The following is a 25,000-nucleotide window of genomic DNA, read 5'->3' as shown; positions in this document are numbered from 1 at the left end:
GTCTAAAATAGTCCCAAACCAGATCTAAACCAGGTATAAAAACAGTTGTAAACCAGATCTAACCCAGGTCTAAAACCAGGTCTAAACCAGATCTAAAACATCTAAAAACAGATCTAAACCAGATCTAAACCAGGTCTAAAATCAGTCCTAAACCAGATCTAACCCAGGTCGAAAACCAGGTCAAAAAACAGATCTAAACCAGGTCTGAAACCAGGTCTAAAACAGATCTCAACCAGATCTAAACCACATCTAAAACCAGATCTAAAACCAGTCCTAAACCAGATCTAAACCAAGTCTAAAACCAGATCCAAACCAGGTCTAAAATAGTCCGAAACCAGATCTAAACCAGTCTAAAACAGGTTTAAAACTAGTCCTAAACCAGGTCTAAAACAAGTCCTAAACCAAATCTAAACCAGGTCTAAACCAGCCTCTGATGTTCCTCTGGTCCACCAGTCAGCTGTGCGTCCAGACTCACGGAGCTGTCTAACAGATATTCCCGTCTGTCTGTCTGTCTGTCTGCGTCCACTGACCTGTCCATATCTCTGTCCGTCTCTGTCTCTCTCTCTGTCCGTGTCTGTCTGTCTCTCTGTCCGTCAGGCTCTTCGGTGGACGGCTGCTGTTCTATCGGTTGGGACAGTTTTGGCTCCAGCTGTTACTTCTTCAGCCGGACGCCTTTGGCCTGGAACGACGCCAGAGACTGGTGCAACGGCCACGAGGCTCACCTGGTGATCATGGTGACGGACGAGGAGTGGGTGAGACAACCTGTCTGTCTGTCTGTCCGTCCCACGGGTCGCCCAGCTGGTCTACAACATGGTGACCAGTACTGACTTCCTGTCTGTCTGTCTGTCCCATCTGTCCTCCTCGTCCTGTCTCTCTGGACCAGGACTTTGTGATCCATCATACCACGGGTACCTTCTACTGGGTGGGTCTGACTGATGAGAGGACGGGGAAGTGGGAGTGGGTCAACCGGACGCCATACGTCATGAACCGGAGGTGGGCTGAGACACAGCCTCTGTCTGTCTGTCTGTCTGTGGTCCCGGTCGGTGGGTGGGTCCAGAACTGTGTGGACCTTTTCCAAAGCGGACGTGTCTGCAGGGACATTTTAGGATTGTCGGGACTTGTCGTCATGGAGTGCGTTGATGGTTTACCTGTGCGTTTCTATGGTTACCAGGCGCTGGTTACCCGGACAGCCCGACGCCTGGACCAGACACGGCCTCGGGCCCGGAGACGAGGACTGCGCTCACCTGCATCACGACGGGCGGCTCAATGACCTGCACTGCTCCACCAGGCTGCGCTACATCTGCCAGAAGCACAGCCAGCGGGGATGAGCTCATTAAACAGTGTGATGACAACTCATCTGGTCCGTCTGCTGTGTGTGGGTGGGTGTGTGTACGACGCTCGATTCAGTTCAGAGAGTTCCTGAACGCATCACGGTGACAAATACAGAGGATCAACGACCTCCATGAGGAAGAATTCAGTCTCTTCATCACCACGGCAACGTGACCGCAGGTACGTCAACATCTGTGATGTCACTGTGGAAATCTGAAACCGGAGCAGAGAAACAGTCTGTTTGTTTAAAACAAACAGAGACCGCCGAGTGTTCCTGAGCCCATGCAGTGATTTCCACCGCAGAGTCCTTCCTGGTTTTAACGTGTCTGTAAACGGTCATCAGAGACCCTCAAAATGTTCAGAAAGTCTCCGCCGATGAAGCGACGAGCCGGCGAGGATGATGACATCACGTTTCAAGAGGGGCGGAGCTTCACTGTCCAAGACCGAAGAAGGATGGTCAGGTCAGGAGAGACCAGCTGGGTTTTCAGAGTCAGACTGTCAACACCGAGTTCTGTTGGACCTTCTGAGGAGAACGCTAACTGAACCACCTGAACCGTGTCGCCATGGCAACAGCCTTCTCCAACATGGCAACATGAGCGTCGTGTTGAAGATTTTATTCTCCAAACATTTGTCCTAAAATCTGATGCAAAGAATGAGGCTGATTATTAATGTTGGTTTAATCAGGTTTCCACGGTGACATCACAGATGTTGACGTACCTGCGGTCACGTTGCCGTGGTGATGAAGAGACTCCAAATTCTTCCTCATGGAGGTCGTTGATCCTCCGTGTTCGTCACCGTGATGCGTTCAGGAACTCTCTGAATTCCACCAACTATTTAACCACTCTGAGTCACCGTTAGCGACGCCTGGTGGGGTGCCGCGGTAATGCAGCGCCGCACAGGAAGATGTCCTCGTGGTAAAACTACAGCTGGTTTAGAGGAGAGTTTCCATGAAGGTGAGAGATGACAGAAACTCAGCAGATGGCGTTTATTCAGGAACAGTTCAGAGGAACAGGAACACAACGTCCACGACAACCAGCCGTTCCAGCTGGAGCAGCAGAACGCAGCTTTCATCACGACGGGGAGCCGTGAAGCAGGAATAATACCGAGGTCCCCACAACTCCCCGTGGACCAGAACATCCAGTTGCCTTTTATTCGACCCATATGAAAGCTTTGACCCCTGAACCAGCGATGACCTTTGACCTCTTCATGTCATTGGACTGGTTGCTAACGCTACGCTGCTACAAACAAAACACCTCCGAGAAGCTGTGTGCCGATCTGAACCGATACCGGCGGCCATCCTTCGGTACATGAGCCCTGCAACACGCGTGTTATTAAACACACGCTGTTCTTTACATAAAAATAAATTACACTGTAGTTTGTAAAGAGTTCCAATAAAACAGCAAAGAACTGCGAACGGAACAGTTTCAAGTTCAAAATAACTCCCAACATCCAGACAGGAAGTAGTTCAACAGAACCATCAGTCACTCAGGTGAAACGCTCGACTCAGAACCACTTCAGTGGAGGCTCCGCCCAGGTGACACGCCTCCAGCACGCACACCAGCCTCTGATTGGACAGCTGGCCGGCCACGGCGATGAGATCAGCTATCAGAGAGACATTTGTAGAGGGTGAGTGAGAGAGTGTGTGTACTGATCTGATGTGTGTGTGTGTGTGTGTGTGTGTGTGTGTGTGTGTGTGTGTGTGTGTGTGTACTGACCTGATGTGTGTGTGTGTGTGTGTGTGTGTGTGTACTGACCTGATGTGTGTGTGTGTGTGTGTGTGTGTGTGTGTGTGTGTGTACTGACCTGATGTGTGTGTGTGTGTGTGTGTGTGTACTGACCTGATGTGTGTGTGTGTGTGTGTGTGTGTGTGTGTGTGTGTGTGTGTGTACTGACCTGATGTGTGTGTGTGTGTGTGTGTGTGTGTGTACTGACCTGATGTGTGTACTGATCTGATGTGTGTGTGTGTGTGTGTGTGTACTGACCTGATGTGTGTGTGTGTGTGTGTGTGTACTGACCTGATGTGTGTGTGTGTGTGTGTGTGTACTGACCTGATGTGTGTGTGTGTGTGTGTGTGTGTGTGTGTGTACTGACCTGGTGAGGGTGGAGGTGTGTGTGAGGAGAAGGCTCCGTGTGATAAGATGGAGGTCCAGGTGTTAGCGTGAGGGAGGAGTGGGGGGGAGGAGGGGGAGGAGGGGAGGAAGACGGCGTGGACGGAGACACCGTCCGACAGCGCTGAAGGGAGACGGACGTTGATTCAGTTGTTGATCAAACATCTGTTTCTGCCCCGCCTCCTAAAGAGGGCGGGGCTTATCCTTCATCAAATCTTTGCAGATGTGTGTGTGTACCTCTCAGCCTCAGTGTGTAGTAGCTCTCGTGGGCGGAGTCAGACCTCCCAGGTGCCCCCCTCCCTCCCATCGCCACGGCGGCCGCCTGCTCCTCCTTGCGGGCGTGGTCGTAACGCATTGGCAACGTCTCCACGGTGACGGGCGGGCAAGCAGGCAGGAGGGGGGCGGTGACGAAGGACGAGGTGTCTTCATCATCGTCGTCGTCATCATTGTTGTTTACTAGAAACTCCATCGAGGCCTCGAACAGAATCACTGCAGACACACGGTGGGCTTACATCACATGTGGGGACCCTGGGGTCAGAGGTCATCTGTGAGGTGGGTTTATTTATTCCACCAAGTTTCAGGAAAATTGTGCCGCTAGTTTTTATGACATCCTTCTGACAAACAAACAAACGAACGAAGAGAAAACACGTCCTCCTTGGTGGAGGTGAAGACAAACTTGTTTGATTGACAGGTGTTGTTTCCCGTCTCAGACCCACCGGTGTCGTGGTTCTGGTCCGGCTGCAGCGTGACTGACGGATGTCTGGACACAGAAAACAAAATGGGCCTCCTGAGCTTCTGTAAGTCTGACAGTTTGATTGACAGCAGAGTGATGTCACTGTCTGCGCTCTGACTGGTGGACGGACGGATCGGACAGGAGACGTTCTTTGGTCACTGACCTCTTCTTTGGACTCTCAGGCGGCGGCTGCTTCCTCTTGCACGACTTCCTGCTGAAACAGGAAGTCGATGCACAGGTCACACTCTGAGCGTGCTCAGTAATCTAACAATGAATCGTGAAATCTCACCGCGGTCCGAGGTCCACAGAGGGAGGCGTTGACTGACTGACGGCCGAGGAGGAGGAGGAGGAGGTGAGGGGAGGTCTGAACCAATGAAGGGTGGAGGGGAGCCGGAGGGGGGAAGAGGAGGCGGAGCAAAGGGAGGACGGGGGAGGAGGGGCAGGGAAGGGGGAGGGATGACGTCGGAACCAATGAGGGGAGGGGAGCAGGAGGGAGGAGGAGCAGAGGGAAGAGGAAGGGGGAGGGGAGAGGAGCGGGAGGGAGGAGGAGGAGGAGCAGAGAGATGAAGCTTGGTCTGTCCAGAACAAACAGTGCTCCTCCTGCAGGAGACATGAGGAGGCGTCAGGTCACCTGACTGATCGGAGGAGGAGGAGCAGGATGTACCATATATGGGCATCTGCATTCAGGCTTGTTTTTAATTGGTCACTTTTATACAAACACACATTTAAATCTAAATAACATAAAGGTGGGTGTGTGTGGTTACCTCTCCTTTGAGGCTGTAGGTCACCATGGTAATGGTTGCCTGGATGCAGAAGCTGCGTCGCTCCCGGTAATAGAGCCTCTCCAGCTCCCTCTTTAGCTCCGCCCCTCGCAGGAAACCCGGCTCACCTGGAACGACATCGACTGTTCTCATTGGCTGTTTCAGGTAACAGACTCCAGACCTCAGGTCCCCGTCAGCTGACCTCTCCGGTCCTTCATGAACGTCTCCAAAGAGACGGGAGGAGGCGGATGGATCAAGAAACCTCCAATCAGAGCCCTGCCCAGCACCTGTCCGTCATCCTGGCTCCTCAGCCACTGCAGGAACTGTCGCACGGGGCGGAGCTTACGGTAGCTCATCTCCGAGTGGTGCCCCAGTCCTGCCGGCCGACCAATCAGGAGAGAGAACAGTGAAGCACACTGGCAAGCAGTGGGGGGGTCAGAGGGAGGAAATGCTGCTGACATACCTGTGCAGTACACCTGTGTGTATGTAGTGTTTGTCAGGTGGAAGGAGGCGGGGCTTTGATCTGCAGCTCTGATCAGCTTCAGTCTGGTACAAACAACCACCGACACTGCAGACGGACACCTCGTTAACGTAGCGAAAACATTTCCCCTTGTGGGATTAATAAAGTAATTATCTATCTATTATCTATCTAATATATAGATATATATCAAACAGGCGCTCGTTAATATTGAAACAGGCGCTCGTTAATATTGAAACAGGTGCTCGTTAATATTCAAACAGGCGATCGTTAATATTGAAACATGCGCATGTTAATATTGAAACATGCACCTGTTAATATTGAAACAGGCGCTCGTTAATATTCAAACAGGCGCTCGTTAATATTGAAACATGCGCTCGTTAATATTCAAACAGACGCTCGTTAATATTGAAACAGGCGCTCGTTAATATTGAAACAGGCTCTCGTTAATATTCAAACATGCGCATGTTAATATTGAAACAGGCGCTCGTTAATATTCAAACAGGCGCTCGTTAATATTGAAACATGCACCTGTTAATATTGAAACATGCTCTCGTTAATATTCAAGCAGGCGCTCGTTAATATTGAAACAGGCGCTCGTTAATATTGAAACAGGCTCTCGTTAATATTCAAACATGCGCATGTTAATATTGAAACATGCTCTCGTTAATATTCAAACAGGCGCTCGTTAATATTGAAACATGCACCTGTTAATATTGAAACATGCTCTCGTTAATATTCAAACAGGCGCTCGTTAATATTGAAACATGCACCTGTTAATATTGAAACATGCTCTCGTTAATATTCAAGCAGGCTCTCGTTAATATTGAAACAGGCGCTCGTTAATATTGAAACAGGCTCTCGTTAATATTCAAACATGCGCATGTTAATATTGAAACAGGCGCTCGTTAATATTCAAACAGGCGCTCGTTAATATTGAAACATGCACCTGTTAATATTGAAACATGCTCTCGTTAATATTCAAACAGGCGCTCGTTAATATTGAAACATGCACCTGTTAATATTGAAACATGCTCTCGTTAATATTCAAACAGGCGCTCGTTAATATTGAAACAGGCTCTCGTTAATATTGAAACAGGCTCTCGTTAATATTGAAACAGGCTCTCGTTAATATTGAAACAGGCTCTCGTTAATATTGAAACATGCGCATGTTAATATTGAAACAGGCGCTCGTTAATACTGAAACAGGCGCTCGTTAATATTCAAACATGCGCATGTTAATATTGAAACATGCTCTCGTTAATATTGAAACAGGCTCTCGTTAATATTGAAACAGGCTCTCGTTAATATTGAAACAGGCTCTCGTTAATATTCAAACATGCGCATGTTAATATTGAAACAGGCGCTCGTTAATACTGAAACAGGCGCTCGTTAATATTCAAACATGCGCATGTTAATATTCAAGCAGGCGCTCGTTAATATTCAAACATGAGCAGTTTGTTTATTGGTGTGACTCACGTGGGAGGAGCTTCATGTGGGTTTCAGGTTGGGATGTGGGGAAGAGCTTCACCATGATTGGCTGATCACTGGTTCCGTCCTCCAATTGCAGCCAGCGATACTCCAGAAGCTCCGCCCCTCTGCCATCTGCCAGTTTAAAGACACAAGCAGATTACTTGATGTTAAAAAAAGAACCAACAAACCGTTTCATGATCAATATATAAGGTTACCGTGGTAACCGTCGCCTTTACTCCTGATTCGCTCCGATCGTCCCGAGAATGTCAGCAGGCCGATGACATCACACACAGCGTCATGACGACGGTCCAGGAGCTCCTTACTGAGAGAGAGCGAGAGAGAGAAAGAGAGAGAGAGAGATGAAGACCCTTGTGGATGATGGAGACACTTTGGATGATGAAGACCCTTTGGATGATGAAGACCCTTGTGGATGATGAAGACGCTTTGGATGATCAAGATCCTCTGGATGATGAAGACCCTTGTGGATGATGGAGACACTTTGGATGATGAAGACCCTCTGGATGATCAAGATCCTCTGGATGATGGATACACTTTGGATGATGAAGACCCTTTGGATGATGAAGACACTTTGGATGATGAAGACCCTTTGGATGATCAAGATCCTCTGGATGATGAAGACCCTTGTGGATGATGGAGACACTTTGGATGATGAAGACCCTTTGGATGATCAAGATCCTCTGGATGATGGATACACTTTGGATGATGAAGACCTTTTGGATGATGAAGATCCTCTGGATAATGAAGACCCTTTGGATGAAGAAGGCCCTTTGGATGAAGAAGGCCCTTTGGATAATGAAGACCCTCTGGATGATGGATACACTTTGGATGATGAAGACCCTTTGGATGATGAAGGCCCTTTGGATGATGAAGACCCTCTGGATGATGAAGACCCTCTGGATGATGAAGACCCTTTGGATGAAGAAGGCCCTTTGGATTATGAAGACCCTCTGGATAATGAAGACCCTCTGGATGATGAAGACCCTTTGGATGATGAAGACCCTCTGGATGATGAAGACCCTTTGGATGATGAAGACCCTTTGGATGATGAAGACCCTTTGGATGAAGAAGGCCCTTTGGATAATGAAGACCCTCTGGATGATGAAGACCCTTTGGATGATGAAGACCCTTTGGATGATGAAGACCCTCTGGATGATGAAGACCCTTTGGATAATGAAGACCCTCTGGATGATGAAGACCCTCTGGATAATGAAGACCCTCTGGATGATGAAGACCCTCTGGATGATGAAGACCCTTTGGATGATGAAGACCCTTTGGATGATGAAGACCCTTTGGATGAAGAAGGCCCTTTGGATAATGAAGACCCTCTGGATGATGAAGACCCTTTGGATGATGAAGACCCTTTGGATAATGAAGACCCTCTGGATGATGAAGACCCTCTGGATGATGAAGACCCTTTGGATGAAGAAGGCCCTTTGGATAATGAAGACCCTCTGGATGATGAAGACCCTTTGGATGATGAAGACCCTTTGGATAATGAAGACCCTCTGGATGATGAAGACCCTCTGGATGATGAAGACCCTCTGGATGATGAAGACCCTTTGGATAATGAAGACCCTCTGGATGATGAAGACCCTCTGGATGATGAAGACCCTCTGGATGATGAAGACCCTTTGGATAATGAAGACCCTCTGGATGATGAAGACCCTCTGGATGATGAAGACCCTTTGGATAATGAAGACCCTCTGGATGATGAAGACCCTCTGGATGATGAAGACCCTTTGGATAATGAAGACCCTCTGGATGATGAAGACCCTCTGGATGATGAAGACCCTTTGGATAATGAAGACCCTCTGGATGATGAAGACCCTCTGGATGATGAAGACCCTTACCTGCTGGAGAAGCTGTAGGTGGGTCCAGGTGGTACATGCTCAGGAGAAACAGAGGATTCTGGGAGAAGACGTATCTGTGCAGCAGGATTTCTGCTGTTCACGCTGATCTCTGGACAAAAGACAGAGTGATGAGTCGGTCCATAAACCAGCTCAGGTGAACACAACAGGTGGTTGATCAGCTGGGTACCTATGTCATCTGGCCTCGCTTGGTAATGCTGTTTCACCCGGTAGCGTCTCAGGCTGATGATGTCACCGGGCTTCAGACGGCGATACCAGTTGACACACACACTGTTCCAGAACACCGCACACACACTTCCTGTCCAGTCACACACCTCCAACACCACCTGGACGGAGACAGACGGAGAGACAGACAGAGAGAGAGAGAGAGAGAGAGGGAGAGACAGACAGACAGACAGAGAGACAGAGGGAGAGACAGACAGACAGACAGAGAGACAGAGAGAGAGAGACAGAGACAGACAGACAGAGACAGAGAGAAAGACAGACAGACAGAGAGACAGAGAGAGAGACAGAGAGAGAGAGAGACAGACAGACAGAGAGAGAGACAGACAGACAGAGAGACAGAGAGAGAGAGACAGAGAGAGAGAGAGACAGACAGACAGAGAGAGAGACAGACAGACAGAGACAGAGACAGAGAGAGACAGAGACAGACAGACAGACAGACAGACAGGGCGGGTTCTTCACTGTCCGTTTGTTTTTCTAGCATCATTTGTTGTCCAGAGACTGATGGTGCGTTCACTGACCTTATATGGACACTCACAGTTCTTGTCCGTCCTCCCAAAATACATCAGGTGGGACTTGTTGACGACGCGGACTATGAGCTGACGATGCACGGTGCCCCTGGTGACGTCACGGCAACCAGACATGAAGGAGTCCCGCAGGTCCGACACGGTGACGGCAGGCTGTCGTCCTGACAACACACATTCAAAATAAAAGCTTCCAACACGTTCCCTTTTATTTTGTTAAATTTGTTGTCTACTGATCTTTAGGCTGTGATGGGGAGGAAGGTACCTCCCTCCTCCTCCTCCTCCTCAGTGGGCGGAGCTTCCCTCCACACTTCCCCGCTGGAGTCCACATTGTTCCACAGCGGGAGGAACACACTCCGATTGGCTCTCAGAGGACCTGCCGGATCAATACATCAATCAACAACAGGAAGTCAGTCACTCAGAGAGGAGATTCACAGCATGTTCAGAATCCACTTCCACTTCCTGTTTGTATCATTTGTGAGGTCCTTTCAGAATAAAGCGCCAGAGAAACACAGTTCAGAAGCTGCCTGAGAATCTGTCTGATTTTAAGTTTCCTTCAGTGTCTCAGTGATCAGTGACGTTTGACTGATTACCCATGATGCACTGCAGGCAGGAGCTGCTCACACACCGTTCTGCTGCTCTGACAGTCCCCGCCCTCTTACCTGTCGGCTCCAAGGATCTGAACCAGGGCAGAGAGTCCCAGGTGTCAGACCTCCTGCCCCCGGCGGCCCCTGGCGCTGCTTCTTGGACCTCCAGGCTCAGCAGTCTGTAGCTGCAGGAGGAGGAGACAGTCAGCCCGTCTGATGACATCACAGACTCCTCGCTCACCTGTCCTCGCCGGTCCTCACCTGTCTCTGTCCCCAGGGCCGTCTGGGAGCTGCGCGGTCATGGCGGCGCCGAAGGTGGCGTTCCTCAGCGTGGACCCGGGCCACAGGACACCCTGCTCCACCAGCCGGTTCAGACCCGGATCCAGAGTCACCCGCAGCCGGCAGTCCCCATCTGTCAGCGTGACGTCATACAGGTCGTCACCTGGAGATGGCCAACAGGTCAACAACAACAAACAGACCAATGGACAGCAGTCTGTCCCCTCATGTCCAAGTGTGTCTCTGACCGGTGAGGACGGCCTGGGGGAAGTAGACCGGGGAGCCCTGGTCTCTGGTGTACCGCTGCAGGTCCACCACGGACAGGAAGTCCCTGCAGACCACCGGACAGGACGGAGACGGCTGCCACACAAGAGACAGACCGTAAACTGTCCACGTCCTGAGACGAAGACGAGTTTATAAAACACATCTTGAGACAAAACACATCTGATGGAGGTGGATGTGTGTATGTATGTCTTACATGTCTCACTCTACATACATGTTGGTATTTACACGCTCCAACGTACTTTGTAAATTATGACAAATAAAGATGGGAATTATATTTGTGAGGACAAAATAGAAACAAGAAAACATAAACAAAAACAATCAAGTTTCAATTAATCATCTACACTGAACTGATCCGGCAGAGCTGCGAGGAGGACTTCTGTCGCACCAGAGTCCATTCAAATATCTGTGAATTTAAAGTTGTCGTATTTCGTGGCTAATACAACGTGGTTCATATTAACAGTCTGTGGTAAGAGCGTCCAAACATCGACCGGTTTCACGTTCAGAGCAGAACCGACGGTTTGAATGCTCAGACTCAGAAAACATCGCGAACTGAACTTAGCAGGAGACACTTTCCCGCCGAGGAGCACAGCGACGTTAACCGGCAGATATTTGAACGGAGTTCGGTGGACGGTTTGATTCCGGGGTTCGGGTGGAGGTGGAGGTGGAGGCGGAGGCAGCAGCCCGGGCAGAGGAGCTGATGGAGACCCGCAGCTTTAACCAGTCTGCACGTGCTGCCCGGTCACCCTCACGCGCCTGCTACATCACCGATAAATCGCAGTGATCAGAAAGATGCACACCGGGGTAATAAAACGGTTCAGGCAGACCTTGCTGGGTCCGGACCGGGTCAGGGTTCTGAGGAAGACGCAGCCAGCAGCCGCCATGTTGGACCAACAATAACAGTGCAGTGCATTGTGGGAGAAACAATCAGATGTGCGGTTTTTGTTTTTATATTAAATTAATATTTATCTATTCTTATGATCATAGACAGTAAAAGTGTTTGTTTTATTAGCTTAGAATAATACATGTTTTTAAATCATTTTAAATACTATTATTTTACAATATTTTTTGTTATTTAATAGTTTTATAATTTGTTTTAAATATTCTCTATTTCATTTTAATATTAATTTAATAATCTTGTTTTTTTTAAATTTTGGTATTTAATATTATTTTACTAGTTTTTTGTTGTTAAATATTTTCAATTTTATTTAACATTATTTGACTAAATTTATGTTCTTGATGTTTTATTTAATATTATCTTGTTTCATGTTTTTAAATGTTCGTTATTTTGTTTACCTGATAAACTGCAGGTCAGAGTTCAGTCTTCAGCAGGTGAACATTCAACCAAGAAATCTTTTCTGGATGCAACTTTCTCTTAAAGTAAACACAGTGAACAGGAAGCTGGAGTGTCAAAGTAAAAGCAGCTGCAGTGAGGTGAACAGGAAGCTGGAGTGTCAAAGTAAAAGCAGCTGGAGTGAGGTGAACAGGAAGCTAGAGTGTCAAAGTAAAAGCAGCTGCAGTGAGGTGAACAGGAAGCTGGAGTGTCAAAGTAAAAGCAGCTGCAGTGAGGTGAACAGGAAGCTGGAGTGTCAAAGTAAAAGCAGCTGCAGTGAGGTGAACGAGTAACTAATTTGCTTTCTGAGGATTTCACACCTGCTCACTTTGTGATGTCTCCGTTTCCTCTGCTGTCTGTCCTCCAGCCTGGGGACATGATGTCTGTCCTCCAGCCTGGGAACATGGCATCCCCACTGGCGTCCATGAGTCGCAACATGAAGGTTTAAAGGGACATTTCACACATTCATGTATCTTTACTTTATTAAAGTGTGTAGAGACAGATGGACACGTTGATGTCCACGATGTGGACATAAGGAGACAAACACAAGACCTGTAACGAAGCGCCGTCCGTCTCTAGGTCCTGCAGATGTGTCTAGGTCCTGCAGGTGTGTCTCTAAGTCCAGCAGGTGTGTCTCTAGGTCCTGCAAGTGTCTCTAGGTCCTGCAGGTGTGTCTCTAGGTCCAGCAGGTGTGTCTCTAGGTCCTGAAAATGTCTCTAGGTCCTGCAGGTGTGTCTCTAGCTCCAGCAGGTGTGTCTCTAGATCCAGCAGGTGTGTCTCTAGGTCCTGCAAGTGTGTCTCTAGGTCCTGCAAGTGTGTCTCTAGCTCCTGCAAGTGTGTCTCTAGCTCCTGCAAGTGTGTCTCTAGGTCCTGCAGGTGTGTCTCTAGGTCCTGCGGGTGTGTCTCTAGGTCCTGCAAGTGTGTCTCTAGCTCCTGCAAGTGTGTCTCTAGCTCCTGCAAGTGTGTCTCGAGGTCCAGCAGGTGTGTCTCTAGGTCCTGCAGGTGTCTCCAGGTCCTGCAGGTGTCTCCAGGTCCTGCGGGTGTGTCTCTAGGTCCTGCAAGTGTGTCTCTCGCTCCTGCAGGTGTGTCTCTAGGTTCTGCAGGTGTGTCTCTCAGTCCTGCAAGTGTGTCTCTAGGTCCAGCAGGTGTGTCTCTAGGTCCTGCAGGTGTGTCTCTAGGTCCTGCAAGTGTCTCTAGGTCCTGCAGGTGTGTATCTAGCTCCAGCAGGTGTGTCTCTAGGTCCTGCAGGTGTGTCTCTAGGTCCTGCAAGTGTCTCTAGGTCCTGCAGGTGTGTATCTAGCTCCAGCAGGTGTGTCTCTAGGTCCTGCAGGTGTCTCCAGGTGTCTCTAGGCCCGGCGGGTGAAGTGCTGGGAGTCTCTGAACTCCAGGTAGAGGCTGAAGAGCAGGTGCAGAGAGGCGACCCTGCTGTAGACCGGGATGTCCATCAGGCTGCAGATGATGTCGGTGTAGAGCTGCAGGCTGCAGTGGAGACGAGCAGCCGGCAGCTGCAGGCGCAGCAGCAGCTCCTCCATCTCCACCGGCCACTCCTGCATCAGGCTGTCGATGTCCGGCATCGGACGGCCGTACTGGACGCTGGCCGCAGGTTTGGAGCGGTGCAGCGCGCCGATGCTCTCCACCCACCTGTCCACCGCACGAGGGTTGGACTGAGGACCGGGGACGCTCGTCACCTTCTTCAGCTGAGGACACGGAGACACGATGAGAGACACGATCAGAGACACGATGAGAAAACACGATGAGAGACACATTCAGAGACAAGATGAGAGACACGATGAGAAACACGATGAGACACGTTCAGAGACACGATCAGAGACACGATGAGAGACACGATGAGAAACACGATGAGACACGTTCAGAGACACGATGAGAGACACGATGAGACACGATCAGAGACACGATGAGAGACACATTCAGAGACACGATGAGAGACACGATGAGACACGTTCAGAGACACGATGAGAGACACGATCAGAGACACGATGAGAAACACGATGAGAGACACGATAAGAAACACGATGAGAGACACGATGAGAGACACGATCAGAGACACGATCAGAGACACGATGAGAGACACGATGAGAAACACGATGAGACACGTTCAGAGACACGATGAGAGACACGATGAGACACGATCAGAGACACGATGAGAGACACATTCAGAGACACGATGAGAGACACGATAAGAAACACGATGAGAGACACGATGAGAAACACGATGAGAGACACGTTCAGAGACACGATGAGAGACACGATGAGAGACACGATGAGACACGATCAGAGACACGATGAGAGACACATTCAGAGACACGATAAGAGACACAATAAGAAACACGATCAGAGACACGATGAGAGACACGATCAGAGACACGTTCAGAGACACGATGAGAAAAACGATGAGACACGATCAGAGACACGATGAGAGACACGATCAGAGACACGATGAGAAACACGATGAGAGACACGATAAGACACACGATGAGAGACACGACGAGAGACACGATCAGAGACACGATGAGAAACACGATCAGAGACACAAGAGACACGATCAGAGACACGATGAGAAACACGATGAGAGACACGATGAGAAACACGATGAGAGACACGATGAGAAACACGATGAGAGACACGATGAGAGACACGATCAGAGACACGATGAGAGACACGATCAGAGACACAATGAGAAACACGATCAGAGACACGATGAGAGACACGATGAGAGACACGATGAGAAACACGATGAGAGACACGTTCAGAGGCACGATGAGAGACACGATGAGACACGATCAGAGACACGATGAGAGACACGTTGAGAGACACATTCAGAGACACGATGTGAGACACGATCAGAGACACAATGAGAAACACGATGAGAGACGTGTTCAGAGACACGATAAGAGACATGTTCAGAGACACGATGAGAGACACGATAAGAAACACGATCAGACACGATGAGAGACACGATCGGAGACACGATGAGAGACATGATGAGAAACACGATGAGAGACACGATGAGAGACACGATAAGAAACACGATGAGAGACACGTTCAGAGACACGATGAGAGACACGATCAGAGACACGATGAGAGAGACAGGTGTGTGTCCAGGTGTGTGTATGTGTCCAGGTGTGTGTGTCCAGGTGTGTGTGTGTATGAGTCCAGGTGTGTGTATGTGTCCAGGTGTGTGTCCAGGTGTGTGTGTGTGTGTCCAGGTGTGTGTATGTGTCCGGGTGTGTGTGTCCAGGTGTGTGTGTATGTGTCCAGGTGTGTGTGTCCAGGTGTGTGTGTATGAGTCCAGGTGTGTGTATGTGTCCAGGTGTGTGTCCAGGTGTGTGTATGTGTCCGGGTGTGTGTCCAGGTGTGTGTATGTGTCCAGGTGTGTGTCCAGGTGTGTGTATGAGTCCAGGTGTGTGTCCAGGTGTGTGTGTGTGTGTGTGTGTCCAGGTGTGTGTCCAGGTGTATGTATGTGTCCAGGTGTGTGTATGTGTCCAGGTGTGTGTCCAGGTGTGTGTATGTGTCCAGGTATGTGTCCAGGTGTGTGTATGAGTCCAGGTATGTGTCCAGGTGTGTGTCCAGGTGTGTGTATGTGTCCAGGTGTGTGTATGTGTCCAGGTGTGTGTATGTGTCCAGGTATGTGTATGAGTCCAGGTGTGTGTGTATGTGTCCAGATGTGTGTCCTGGTGTGTGTGTGTGTGTGTCCAGGTGTGTGTATGTGCCCAGGTATGTGTCCAGGTGTGTGTATGAGTCCAGGTATGTGTCCAGGTGTGTGTCCAGGTGTGTGTATGTGTCCAGGTGTGTGTATGTGTCCAGGTATGTGTCCAGGTGTGTGTATGTGTCCAGGTGTGTGTATGAGTCCAGGTATGTGTCCAGGTGTGTGTATGTGTCCAGGTGTGTGTGTCCAGGTGTGTGTGTGTGTATGAGTCCAGGTGTGTGTATGTGTCCAGGTGTGTGTCCAGGTGTGTGTGTGTGTCCAGGTATGTGTCCAGGTGTGTGTATGTGTCCAGGTGTGTGTATGTGTCCAGGTGTGTGTATGAGTCCAGGTATGTGTCCAGGTGTGTGTATGTGTCCAGGTGTGTGTGTCCAGGTGTGTGTGTGTATGTGTCCAGGTATGTGTCCAGGTGTGTGTATGTGTCCAGGTATGTGTCCAGGTGTGTGTATGTGTCCAGGTATGTGTCCAGGTGTGTGTATGTGTCCAGGTATGTGTCCAGGTGTGTGTATGTGTCCAGGTATGTGTCCAGGTGTGTGTATGTGTCCAGGTATGTGTCCAGGTGTGTGTATGTGTCCAGGTATGTGTCCAGGTGTGTGTACCTCGGTGGCTCCGTGCTGCTTGGTCTCCTCTGACAGCCACAGCGACAGCACCGTGGGGTCCGATTGTTTCACACTGGGCTCGTCCAGAACCAGCAGTCCCAGACCGTCCTCTTTATCGTCCGGCCTCGGCACCTGAACGCCACAGACACAGTGAGGTCAGAGGTCAAACAGATAAGGGGGTGTGTCCTGTTATTCAGAGAGGTCTGTACCTTCAGGAAGGCGTCGATGTCTCCCACAGCGGGGATGAAGTCTGGGATGAACGGTCTCAGGCTGTGGTCCAGATCCACGGACTGAGGACAGTACCTGAGGACACACAGAGGACAGGTCTGAGGACGGGCCTGGACCAGAACTTATTGTGTACTCTGTGTAGTACTGTGTACTGTGTGTAGTCCTGTGTGTAGTCCTGTGTGTAGTACTGTGTAGTACTGTGTACTCACCGTGTGATGTACTGTGTACTGTCTGTGGTATTGTGTACTCACGGTGTGATGTACTGTGTAGTACTGTGTAGTCACCGTGATGTACTGTGTACTACTGTGTACTCACCGCGTGATGTACTGTGTGTAGTACTGTGTACTCACCATGTGATGTACTGTGTGTAGTACTGTGTAATACTGTGTGTACTCACCGTGTGTAGTACTGTGTAGTACTGTATGTACTCATCGTGTGATGTACTGTGTACTGTGTGTAGTACTGTGTACTCACCGTGTGATGTACTGTGTACTGTGTGTAGTACTGTGTGGTACTGTGTGTAGTACTGTGTGGTACTGTGTGTAGTACTGTGTACTCACCGTGTGATGTACTGTGTACTGTGTGTAGTACTGTGTGTAGTACTGTGTAGTATTGTGTAGTACTGTGTGTACTCACCATGTGATGTACTGTGTACAGTACTGTGTGTCGTACTGTGTAGTACTGTGTGTACTCACCGTGTGATGTACTGTGTACTGTGTAGTACTGTGTGTACTGTGTAGTACTGTGTGTGTACTGTGTACTGTGTGTACTGTGTACTCACCGTGTGATGTACTGTAGTACTGTGTATTGTGTGTAGTACTGTGTGTACTGTGTAGTACTGTGTAGTACTGTGTGTACTGTGTACTCACCATGTGATGTACTGTGTAGTACTGTGTGTACTGTGTGTAGTACTGTGTGTACTGTGTACTCACCGTGTGATGTACTGTGTAGTACTGTGTGTACTGTGTACTGTGTGTACTGTGTACTCACCGTGTGATGTACTGTAGTACTGTGTACTGTGTAGTACTGTGTACTGTGTGTAGTACTGTGTGTACTCACCGTGTGATGTACTGTGTAGTACTGTGTGTACTGTGTACTCACCGTGTGATGTACTGTGTAGTACTGTGTGTACTGTGTGTACTGTGTACTGTGTGTAGTACTGTGTGTACTGTGTACTCACCGTGTGATGTACTGTAGTACTGTGTATTGTGTAGTACTGTGTGTACTGTGTACTGTGTGTACTGTGTACTCACCGTGTGATGTACTGTAGTACTGTGTACTGTGTAGTACTGTGTACTGTGTGTACTGTGTAGTACTGTGTGTACTGTGTACTCACCGTGTGATGTACTGTGTAGTACTGTGTGTACTGTGTGTAGTACTGTGTGTACTGTGTAGTACTGTGTGTACTGTGTACTGTGTGTAGTACTATGTGTACTGTGTACTCACCGTGTGATGTACTGTAGTACTGTGTAGTACTGTGTACTGTGTACTGTGTGTAGTACTGTGTGTACTGTGTACTCACCGTGTGATGTACTGTAGTACTGTGTAGTACTGTGTACTGTGTGTAGTACTGTGTGTACTGTGTACTCACCGTGTGATGTACTGTAGTACTGTGTACTGTGTGTAGTACTGTGTGTACTGTGTACTCACTGTGTGATGTACTGTAGTACTGTGTAATACTGTGTACTGTGTGTAGTACTGTGTGTACTGTGTACTCACCGTGTGATGTACTGTAGTACTGTGTACTGTGTGTAGTACTGTGTGTACTGTGTACTCACCGTGTGATGTACTGTAGTACTGTGTAGTACTGTGTACTGTGTACTGTGTGTAGTACTGTGTGTACTGTGTACTCACCGTGTGATGTACTGTAGTACTGTGTAGTACTGTGTACTGTGTGTAGTACTGTGTGTACTGTGTACTCACCGTGTGATGTACTGTAGTACTGTGTACTGTGTGTAGTACTGTGTGTACTGTGTACTCACCGTGTGATGTACTGTAGTACTGTGTAGTACTGTGTACTGTGTACTGTGTGTACTGTGTACTCACCGTGTGATGTACTGTAGTACTGTGTAGTACTGTGTACTGTGTACTGTGTGTACTGTGTACTCACCGTGTGATGTACTGTAGTACTGTGTAGTACTGTGTACTGTGTACTGTGTGTACTGTGTACTCACCGTGTGATGTACTGTAGTACTGTGTAGTACTGTGTACTGTGTGTAGTACTGTGTGTACTGTGTACTCACTGTGTGATGTACTGTAGTACTGTGTAGTACTGTGTACTGTGTACTGTGTGTACTGTGTACTCACCGTGTGATGTACTGTAGTACTGTGTAGTACTGTGTACTGTGTGTAGTACTGTGTGTACTGTGTACTCACCGTGTGATGTACTGTAGTACTGTGTAGTACTGTGTACTGTGTACTGTGTGTACTGTGTACTCACCGTGTGATGTACTGTAGTACTGTGTAGTACTGTGTACTGTGTACTGTGTGTACTGTGTACTCACCGTGTGATGTACTGTAGTACTGTGTAGTACTGTGTACTGTGTACTGTGTGTACTGTGTACTCACCGTGTGATGTACTGTAGTACTGTGTAGTACTGTGTACTGTGTACTGTGTGTAGTACTGTGTGTACTGTGTACTCACCGTGTGATGTACTGTAGTACTGTGTAGTACTGTGTACTGTGTACTGTGTGTACTGTGTACTCACCGTGTGATGTACTGTAGTACTGTGTAGTACTGTGTACTGTGTACTGTGTGTACTGTGTACTCACCGTGTGATGTACTGTAGTACTGTGTAGTACTGTGTACTGTGTACTGTGTACTGTGTGTAGTACTGTGTGTACTGTGTACTCACCGTGTGATGTACTGTAGTACTGTGTAGTACTGTGTACTGTGTACTGTGTACTGTGTGTACTGTGTACTCACCGTGTGATGTACTGGAACAGCTCTCTGATCTCGGTGCTAACCGGCAGGTTAACGTAGTCCGCCGGGTCGTACGCTCCCTCTGGAGCATCGTCTGTATCTTCCTCGTCAGACTCCTCCTCCTCCTCCTCCTCCTCGTCCTCCTCCTCGTTGGGACTGCTCCTCCCCCCCCCCTGCTCCTTGCTCCTCGGAGGTTTGGGGTCGTCGTCGAGCTCGTCGCTGCTGCTGTTGGCCGACATCAGACTCCGGACCCTGCGAGGCTGCAGGACAACAATCAGCTGATCCACCGACTCTGACTTTACTGGTTTGTTTACTTTTCAGGCGGCACTTCGGGACGTCACGGGTGACGTCAGGATCTCACCTGACGTCACGGGTGACGTCAGGATCTCACCTGACGTCGGCTGCAGACGCCCTCCCCCCCCCCTCTCCCCTCCCCCCTCCCCCTCCACCTCCAGGCTCTCGTCGTACGGCTGGTTGTTCAGCAGGCGGGCTCCCTTCCCGCGGTCAGCCCGCTCCATCGGACCCGGTCCACTCTTCCACCTCCGGTTAGAACCGGGTTACCGGAACATTTAGAAGAATCTAACAGCTGGAACAGACCGGATAATGTTGGACTCCGTTTATCTGAACTTTAAACCGATTAACGGATTATTTCTGTCCGTTTAGCTAACATTAGCCACCTAGCATCAAACTGCTAACCCGGGAACCTCTCGCTGTGTACCGGGAACCTCTCGCTGTGTACCGGGAACCTCTCGCTGTGTACCGGGAACCTCTCGGTGTGTACCGGGAACCTCTCGCTGTGTACCGGGAACCTCTCGCTGTGTTTGTGAGCAGCTAACCAAACAAATGCCAAATGAACCGCATCCTGGCAACGGAGCGCGCAGGGCATCATGGGTAGTCAGATGAGGGCCCCGCGGTATAGGTGGCTCCGCTGATGCCTGTTCAAAACACCACGAAAACAACAAACTGAGAGGAAACTGTTTTTATTGTCAGAAGAGTTCAGCCCACAAATAAAACTCAGATTTCTGAATATTATCTGGTTCCAGTCACGAGGCTTCTTCCCCAAAAACATGATTTATTTAGAACAAAACTCTCAGCAAACAGTGTAAAAAGCAGCAAATTAAATCAAGATATTCTCCTATCATATGAAAAATCTTTGTAGTTTTTTATTCTTCAATCTTGGATGAACATTTAGAATTTATCGAGAAAGATCAGAAACTGAATCATGAAGGGGAAATCCTCTAAATTAAATTCTGATCACACTAATAAAAACATTAAATATTTCTGTTTGAATAAAAAAAAGACAAACATCTTTCCAACATGTCTTTAACAGAATAAATAGTCTTATTTAAAAGATTAAAGGGAAACTTATTCCTTTAATTATTAACACAACATTTATTTAGAAACCAAAGAATCTGCTGCTGCAGGTTTATTATGAATTTCTGCAATAAAAATGATAAAAACAGGTCTTTAAAATCTGGACGGAACATCATGAACGCCTTCAGAAATAAACTGATAAACATTCAACATGCTGAACAAACTATGAGACAACAAGCAGACAAACGATTTCAAACATCCAGATTAAAGCAAGAAAATACGTTTAAACAATCTTAAAATTAGTTTTAAGTTGGTTCCTCCTGCTCCTTCTCCTCCTCCTGCTCCTCCTCTGTCCTCCTGTGTGCGTCTGTGGTGCACCAGGAGTAGTGTGTGTGTGAATCCTTGTCTCCAGTGTTTACAGGTGTAAACTCGTCCTTGCTGTGAATCAGCTGATGTTCCCTCAGCAGTGAAGGTTTTGTCCCAGCGGTCGCACCAGTGAGGTTTCTCTCCGGTGTGAGAGTTTGTGTCCGGTGAGGGAACTCTGACCGGCGAAGGTTTTCCCACACAGGTCACATCCGTAGGGTTTCTCCCCGGTGTGGACGCGGCGGTGGACCGTTAGAGACCTGGAGACGGTGAAGGTCGCCCCGCAGAGGTCACAGCCGAACGGCTTCCGTCCGCCGCTCGGATCATCTCTCTGCTTCTGTTGGATTCAAACACAGAACTTCTGAACATCTCGTCTCACATCTCAGGGAACAGAGGTCGTCGTGTGGCGCTGGTTATTTCAGTCCTCCGCCTCATCCGGAGGAAACGCTGCTTCCTGTTTCCTGTCAGCTCCGACCGGGGGGGGGGGGTAAAAGAGGACAATAGTCACCTTCCTCACTCTTCATCGTCCTACAACTCCAAACGTGCACACAAAGGATGTCTGAGACCTGCTGGGAGACCAGAAGCACCTTTTATATTACATTTATATTTATTATTTATTATTATATATATATATATATTTTACATTATGCATTATATACATTATATTATATGAAGGAAATAATTGTTTGATGTCTTGCTGATTTTGTAAGTTTGTCCACCAACAGAGAAATGAACGTTAGAATTGTAATGAAGGTTTATTTGAACAAAAAGACAGAATATTAAAAAAACATCCAGAAAATCAAATCATATAAAAGTTATGAAATGATTTACATTTGATTGTGAAATAAATATTTGATCTCCGAAGAGCAAGAATTCTGTCTCCTACAGACGGTTAGATTTGTCCTCTCGCTTTAAGAAAGTTCTCCAAATCTCAACATGTCACCTGTATAAAAGACATCCGTCTCAACTGGTCACCTGTATAAAAGACATCCGTCTCAACATGTCACCTGTATAAAAGACATCCGTCTCAACTGGTCACCTGTATAAAAGACATCCGTCTCAACATGTCACCTGTATAAAAGACATCCGTCTCAACTGGTCACCTGTATAAAAGACATCCGTCTCAACATATCACCTGTATAAAAGACATCCGTCTCAACTGGTCACCTGTATAAAAGACATCCGTCTCAACTGGTCACCTGTATAAAAGACATCCATCTCAACATGTCACCTGTATAAAAGACATCCGTCTCAACTGGTCACCTGTATAAAAGACATCCGTCTCAACATGTCACCTGTATAAAAGACATCCGTCTCAACTGGTCACCTGTATAAAAGACATCCGTCTCAACATGTCACCTGTATAAAAGACATCCGTCTCAACTGGTTACCTGTATAAAAGACATCCGTCTCAACATGTCACCTGTATAAAAGACATCCGTCTCAACTGGTCACCTGTATAAAAGACACCCGTCTCAACATGTCACCTGTATAAAAGACATCCGTCTCAACTGGTCAGCTGTATAAAAGACACCCGTCTCAACTGGTCACCTGTATAAAAGACACCCGTCTCCACTGGTCACCTGTATAAAAGACACCCGTCTCAACATGTCACCTGTATAAAAGACACCCGTCTCCACTGGTCACCTGTATAAAAGACATCCGTCTCAACTGGTCAACTGTATAAAAGACACCCGTCTCCACTGGTCACCTGTATAAAAGACACCTGTCCACAGAATCAATCAATCAGATTCCAACCTGTCCACCATGAAGACCAAACAGCTGTCTCAGGACGTCAGGGACAGATCGCAGACCTGTACGAGGCTGGAATGGACTACAAGACCATCGGCCAGCAGCTCGGTGAGAAGGAGACAACTGTTGGTGAGATTATTGGGAAATGGAAGAAACACTAAATGACATGGATCTCCTCGGTTCTGGATCTCCTCAGTCTGGATCTCCTCGGTCTGGATCTCCTCAGTCTGGATCTCCTCGGTTCTGGATCTCCTCGGTCTGGATCTCCTCGGTCTGGATCTCCTCGGTTCTGAATCTCCTCGGTCCGGATCTCCTCGGTTCTGAATCTCCTCGGTCTGGATCTCCTCGGTCTGGATCTCCTCGGTCTGGATCTCCTCAGTCTGGGGCTCCACGGAGATCTGGCCTGGTGGGGTATCGATGATCATGAGGAAGGTGAGGGATCAGACCAGAACTACATGGAGGAACTTGTTCATGATCTCCAGACAGCTGGGACCACAGTCACCATGGAAACCATCGGTAACACACCACGCCGTCATGGATTAAGATCCTGCAACGCTGCGAGGTCCCCCGGCTCAAGAAGACACATGGACAGACCCGTCTGAAGTTTATCAACGAACACCTGAAGGATTCAGAGAAGGCTTGGAGGAGGTGACGTGGTCAGAGGAGACAGGTGATGACAGGACGACTTCACCGCATCGAGGGGAGGACGGACGGGGCCACGTACCGGGACATCTTGGGGGACGACCTCCTTCCCTCAGCCGGGACACTGAAGACGGGTCGTGGACGGTCTTCAGCACCACAATGACCCAAAACATACCACGAGGCAACAAAGGAGCGGCTCAAGAAGAAGCACATGAAGGTCACGGAGAGGTCGAGCCGGTCTCCAGACCTTCATCCCAGAGAACATCTGAGGAGGGAGCTGAAGCTTCCTGTTGCCGAGCAACAGCCTGGAAACCTGAAGGATTTGGAGGATCTGCAAAGAGGAGTGAACAACATCCCTCCTGAGATGTTCAAACCTGGAGACCAACTGCCAGAAACGTCTGACCTCTGACCTCTGACCTCGCCAACAACGCTTTCTGCACCAAGTACTGAGTCATGTTCTGCTACGGGATCAAATACTTATTTCACAATCAGATGCAAATCAATTTATAACTTTTATATAATGTGATTTTCTGGATTTAGTTTTTTATATTCTGTCTCTGTTGTAATAAACCTCCATTACAATTATAACGTTCATTTCTTTGTCAGTGGGCAAACTTACAAAATCAGCAAGAGATCAAATAATTATTTCCTTCACTGTGTTATATTACATCATTTTAGAACATATATTATTTTATATATCATTTTATATGACATTATATTATTTTATGACATTATATTATATATTATTTTATGTTATTTTATATGTTATTTTATTTTATATTATTTTATTTTATATTTTATATATTATTTTATTTTATATATTATTTTATGATATTTTTTTATTTTATATATTATTTTATTTCATATATTATTTTATTTTATATTGTATTATGATATGATACAACAAATAAAACTATTTTTACTTTTTCTGTTTCCACATTTGATGAAAACCGGAAGCAGCGGATCAAACACGGACCCTCGAGACTCGTCCTCGTGCCTCTGGAGCCCGTTTTTACCGACCTGTAGCCCGGTGGGACCAGAGGAGGAGCCTGCTCCGGTCCTGTCGGCGGGGTGACGAGGGTTCTGGTCCGGGTCCGGGTTCTGCTCTGTTGTTGTGGTCCTGCTGAGGTCCTCCTGGTCCATGACGTCCTGTAGCTCGTGTGAGAAGAACGGAGCCTCCGCTAAGCCCCGCCCCCCTTAGTAACTGTTGCTCAGGTCTCTGATTTCCCGCCGAAACTTGTGAAACAAACAGAAGCAGATTCCCGTAGTTCCGGTTTGGTCCCCGGAGAGCTCTGCAGGGACCGGAAGCTGCCAGCAGGGGGCGGCGTCCAGTCAGGAACAAACCGGATCTGAACTTTAATGACTCTACAGTTACATGTCAATCATTAAACACAAGAGGCATCAGTCAGAAGTATGTGGACAAATTGATTGATTGATTATAAACCTGCTGTCAGTGCTGT

At 48.1% G+C, this 25,000-nt stretch overlaps 4 protein-coding genes across 11 annotated transcripts in view; 1 reads left to right on the top strand and 3 right to left on the bottom strand.

Moving 5' to 3' along the window:
• Positions 1 to 1,352, top strand: part of LOC138215221 (asialoglycoprotein receptor 1-like) — a 3,084-nt gene extending 1,732 nt beyond the window's left edge. For both annotated transcript variants that reach the window (XM_069177281.1, XM_069177274.1), the window contains 3 exons: positions 598 to 752; positions 884 to 993; positions 1,172 to 1,352. In XM_069177281.1, coding sequence (XP_069033382.1) covers positions 598 to 752; positions 884 to 993; positions 1,172 to 1,328 — 422 coding nt within the window. In that variant the 3' untranslated portion in view covers positions 1,329 to 1,352. The remainder of the gene's footprint in view (positions 1 to 597; positions 753 to 883; positions 994 to 1,171) is intronic.
• A 948-nt stretch (positions 1,353 to 2,300) lies between these two features.
• LOC138215181 (RPA-related protein RADX) lies at positions 2,301 to 11,552 on the bottom strand. 5 transcript variants are annotated; one of them, XM_069177202.1, is made up of 19 exons: positions 11,490 to 11,552; positions 10,629 to 10,740; positions 10,366 to 10,546; positions 10,180 to 10,289; positions 9,783 to 9,893; positions 9,515 to 9,681; positions 8,941 to 9,097; positions 8,754 to 8,862; positions 7,098 to 7,204; positions 6,889 to 7,014; positions 5,395 to 5,499; positions 5,134 to 5,307; positions 4,935 to 5,059; positions 4,460 to 4,770; positions 4,334 to 4,384; positions 4,154 to 4,197; positions 3,675 to 3,926; positions 3,421 to 3,561; positions 2,301 to 2,931 (listed from the first exon to the last, which is right to left on the bottom strand). In XM_069177202.1, the coding sequence occupies exons 1-19, from the start codon at positions 11,544 to 11,546 to the stop codon at positions 2,807 to 2,809; spliced, it is 2,565 nt and encodes an 854-aa protein (XP_069033303.1). In that variant the 5' UTR covers positions 11,547 to 11,552; the 3' UTR covers positions 2,301 to 2,806. The 5 variants fall into 5 exon arrangements, with proteins under 5 accessions (XP_069033303.1, XP_069033312.1, XP_069033319.1 ...); XM_069177211.1 differs by having other exon boundaries at positions 4,334 to 4,381; XM_069177218.1 differs by having other exon boundaries at positions 7,119 to 7,204.
• Positions 11,553 to 12,434: 882 nt separating this feature from the next.
• ift46 (intraflagellar transport 46 homolog (Chlamydomonas)) lies at positions 12,435 to 20,361 on the bottom strand. Of its 2 annotated transcripts, none has more exons than XM_069177174.1 (5): positions 19,919 to 20,361; positions 19,473 to 19,765; positions 16,528 to 16,621; positions 16,319 to 16,450; positions 12,435 to 13,692 (listed from the first exon to the last, which is right to left on the bottom strand). In XM_069177174.1, the coding sequence occupies exons 1-5, from the start codon at positions 19,985 to 19,987 to the stop codon at positions 13,342 to 13,344; spliced, it is 939 nt and encodes a 312-aa protein (XP_069033275.1). In that variant the 5' UTR covers positions 19,988 to 20,361; the 3' UTR covers positions 12,435 to 13,341. The 2 variants fall into 2 exon arrangements, with proteins under 2 accessions (XP_069033275.1, XP_069033266.1); XM_069177165.1 differs by lacking the exon at positions 19,919 to 20,361 and adding an exon at positions 19,831 to 19,886 and having other exon boundaries at positions 19,473 to 19,729.
• Positions 20,362 to 20,433: 72 nt separating this feature from the next.
• Positions 20,434 to 25,000, bottom strand: part of LOC138215172 (zinc finger protein ZFP2-like) — a 5,031-nt gene continuing 464 nt past the window's right edge. Inside the window, exons 1-2 of one of the 2 annotated variants that reach the window (XR_011179708.1) lie at positions 24,561 to 25,000; positions 20,434 to 21,715 (exon numbers count right to left, since the gene is read on the bottom strand). The exon at positions 24,561 to 25,000 is cut by the window's right edge and continues 464 nt beyond it. Coding sequence is in view for 1 of the 2 variants with exons in the window: in XM_069177186.1 (XP_069033287.1) it covers positions 21,244 to 21,483; positions 24,561 to 24,683 (363 nt within the window). In the remaining variant the exon portion in view is untranslated. The remainder of the gene's footprint in view (positions 21,716 to 24,560) is intronic. The other variant, XM_069177186.1, reaches the window with a different exon arrangement.

Source organism: Embiotoca jacksoni, unplaced genomic scaffold (genome assembly GCF_022577435.1).
Source record: "Embiotoca jacksoni isolate LCO1_2020_lvr unplaced genomic scaffold, fEmbJac1.0.p SCAF_107, whole genome shotgun sequence".
NCBI lineage: Eukaryota > Metazoa > Chordata > Actinopteri > Embiotocidae > Embiotoca > Embiotoca jacksoni.
This window is presented reverse-complemented; position numbering and strand designations above follow the sequence as displayed.

Coding starts and splice junctions, on each gene's coding strand:
- LOC138215181 (XM_069177202.1), bottom strand. CDS start 11,546: ATGGCGGCTGCTGGCTGCGTCTTCCTCAGAACCCTGACCCGGTCCGGA. Junction 9,682..9,782: donor GGAGGAGGAGGAGGAGGGAG/GTACCTTCCTCC, acceptor GTGTGTTGTCAG/GACGACAGCCTGCCGTCACC. Junction 8,863..8,940: donor AGCGAGGCCAGATGACATAG/GTACCCAGCTGA, acceptor TCTTTTGTCCAG/AGATCAGCGTGAACAGCAGA.
- ift46 (XM_069177174.1), bottom strand. CDS start 19,987: ATGGAGCGGGCTGACCGCGGGAAGGGAGCCCGCCTGCTGAACAACCAG. Junction 19,766..19,918: donor CGTACGACGAGAGCCTGGAG/GTGGAGGGGGAG, acceptor AAACCAGTAAAG/TCAGAGTCGGTGGATCAGCT. Junction 16,622..19,472: donor CTGTTCCAGTACATCACACG/GTGAGTACACAG, acceptor GTGTGTCCTCAG/GTACTGTCCTCAGTCCGTGG.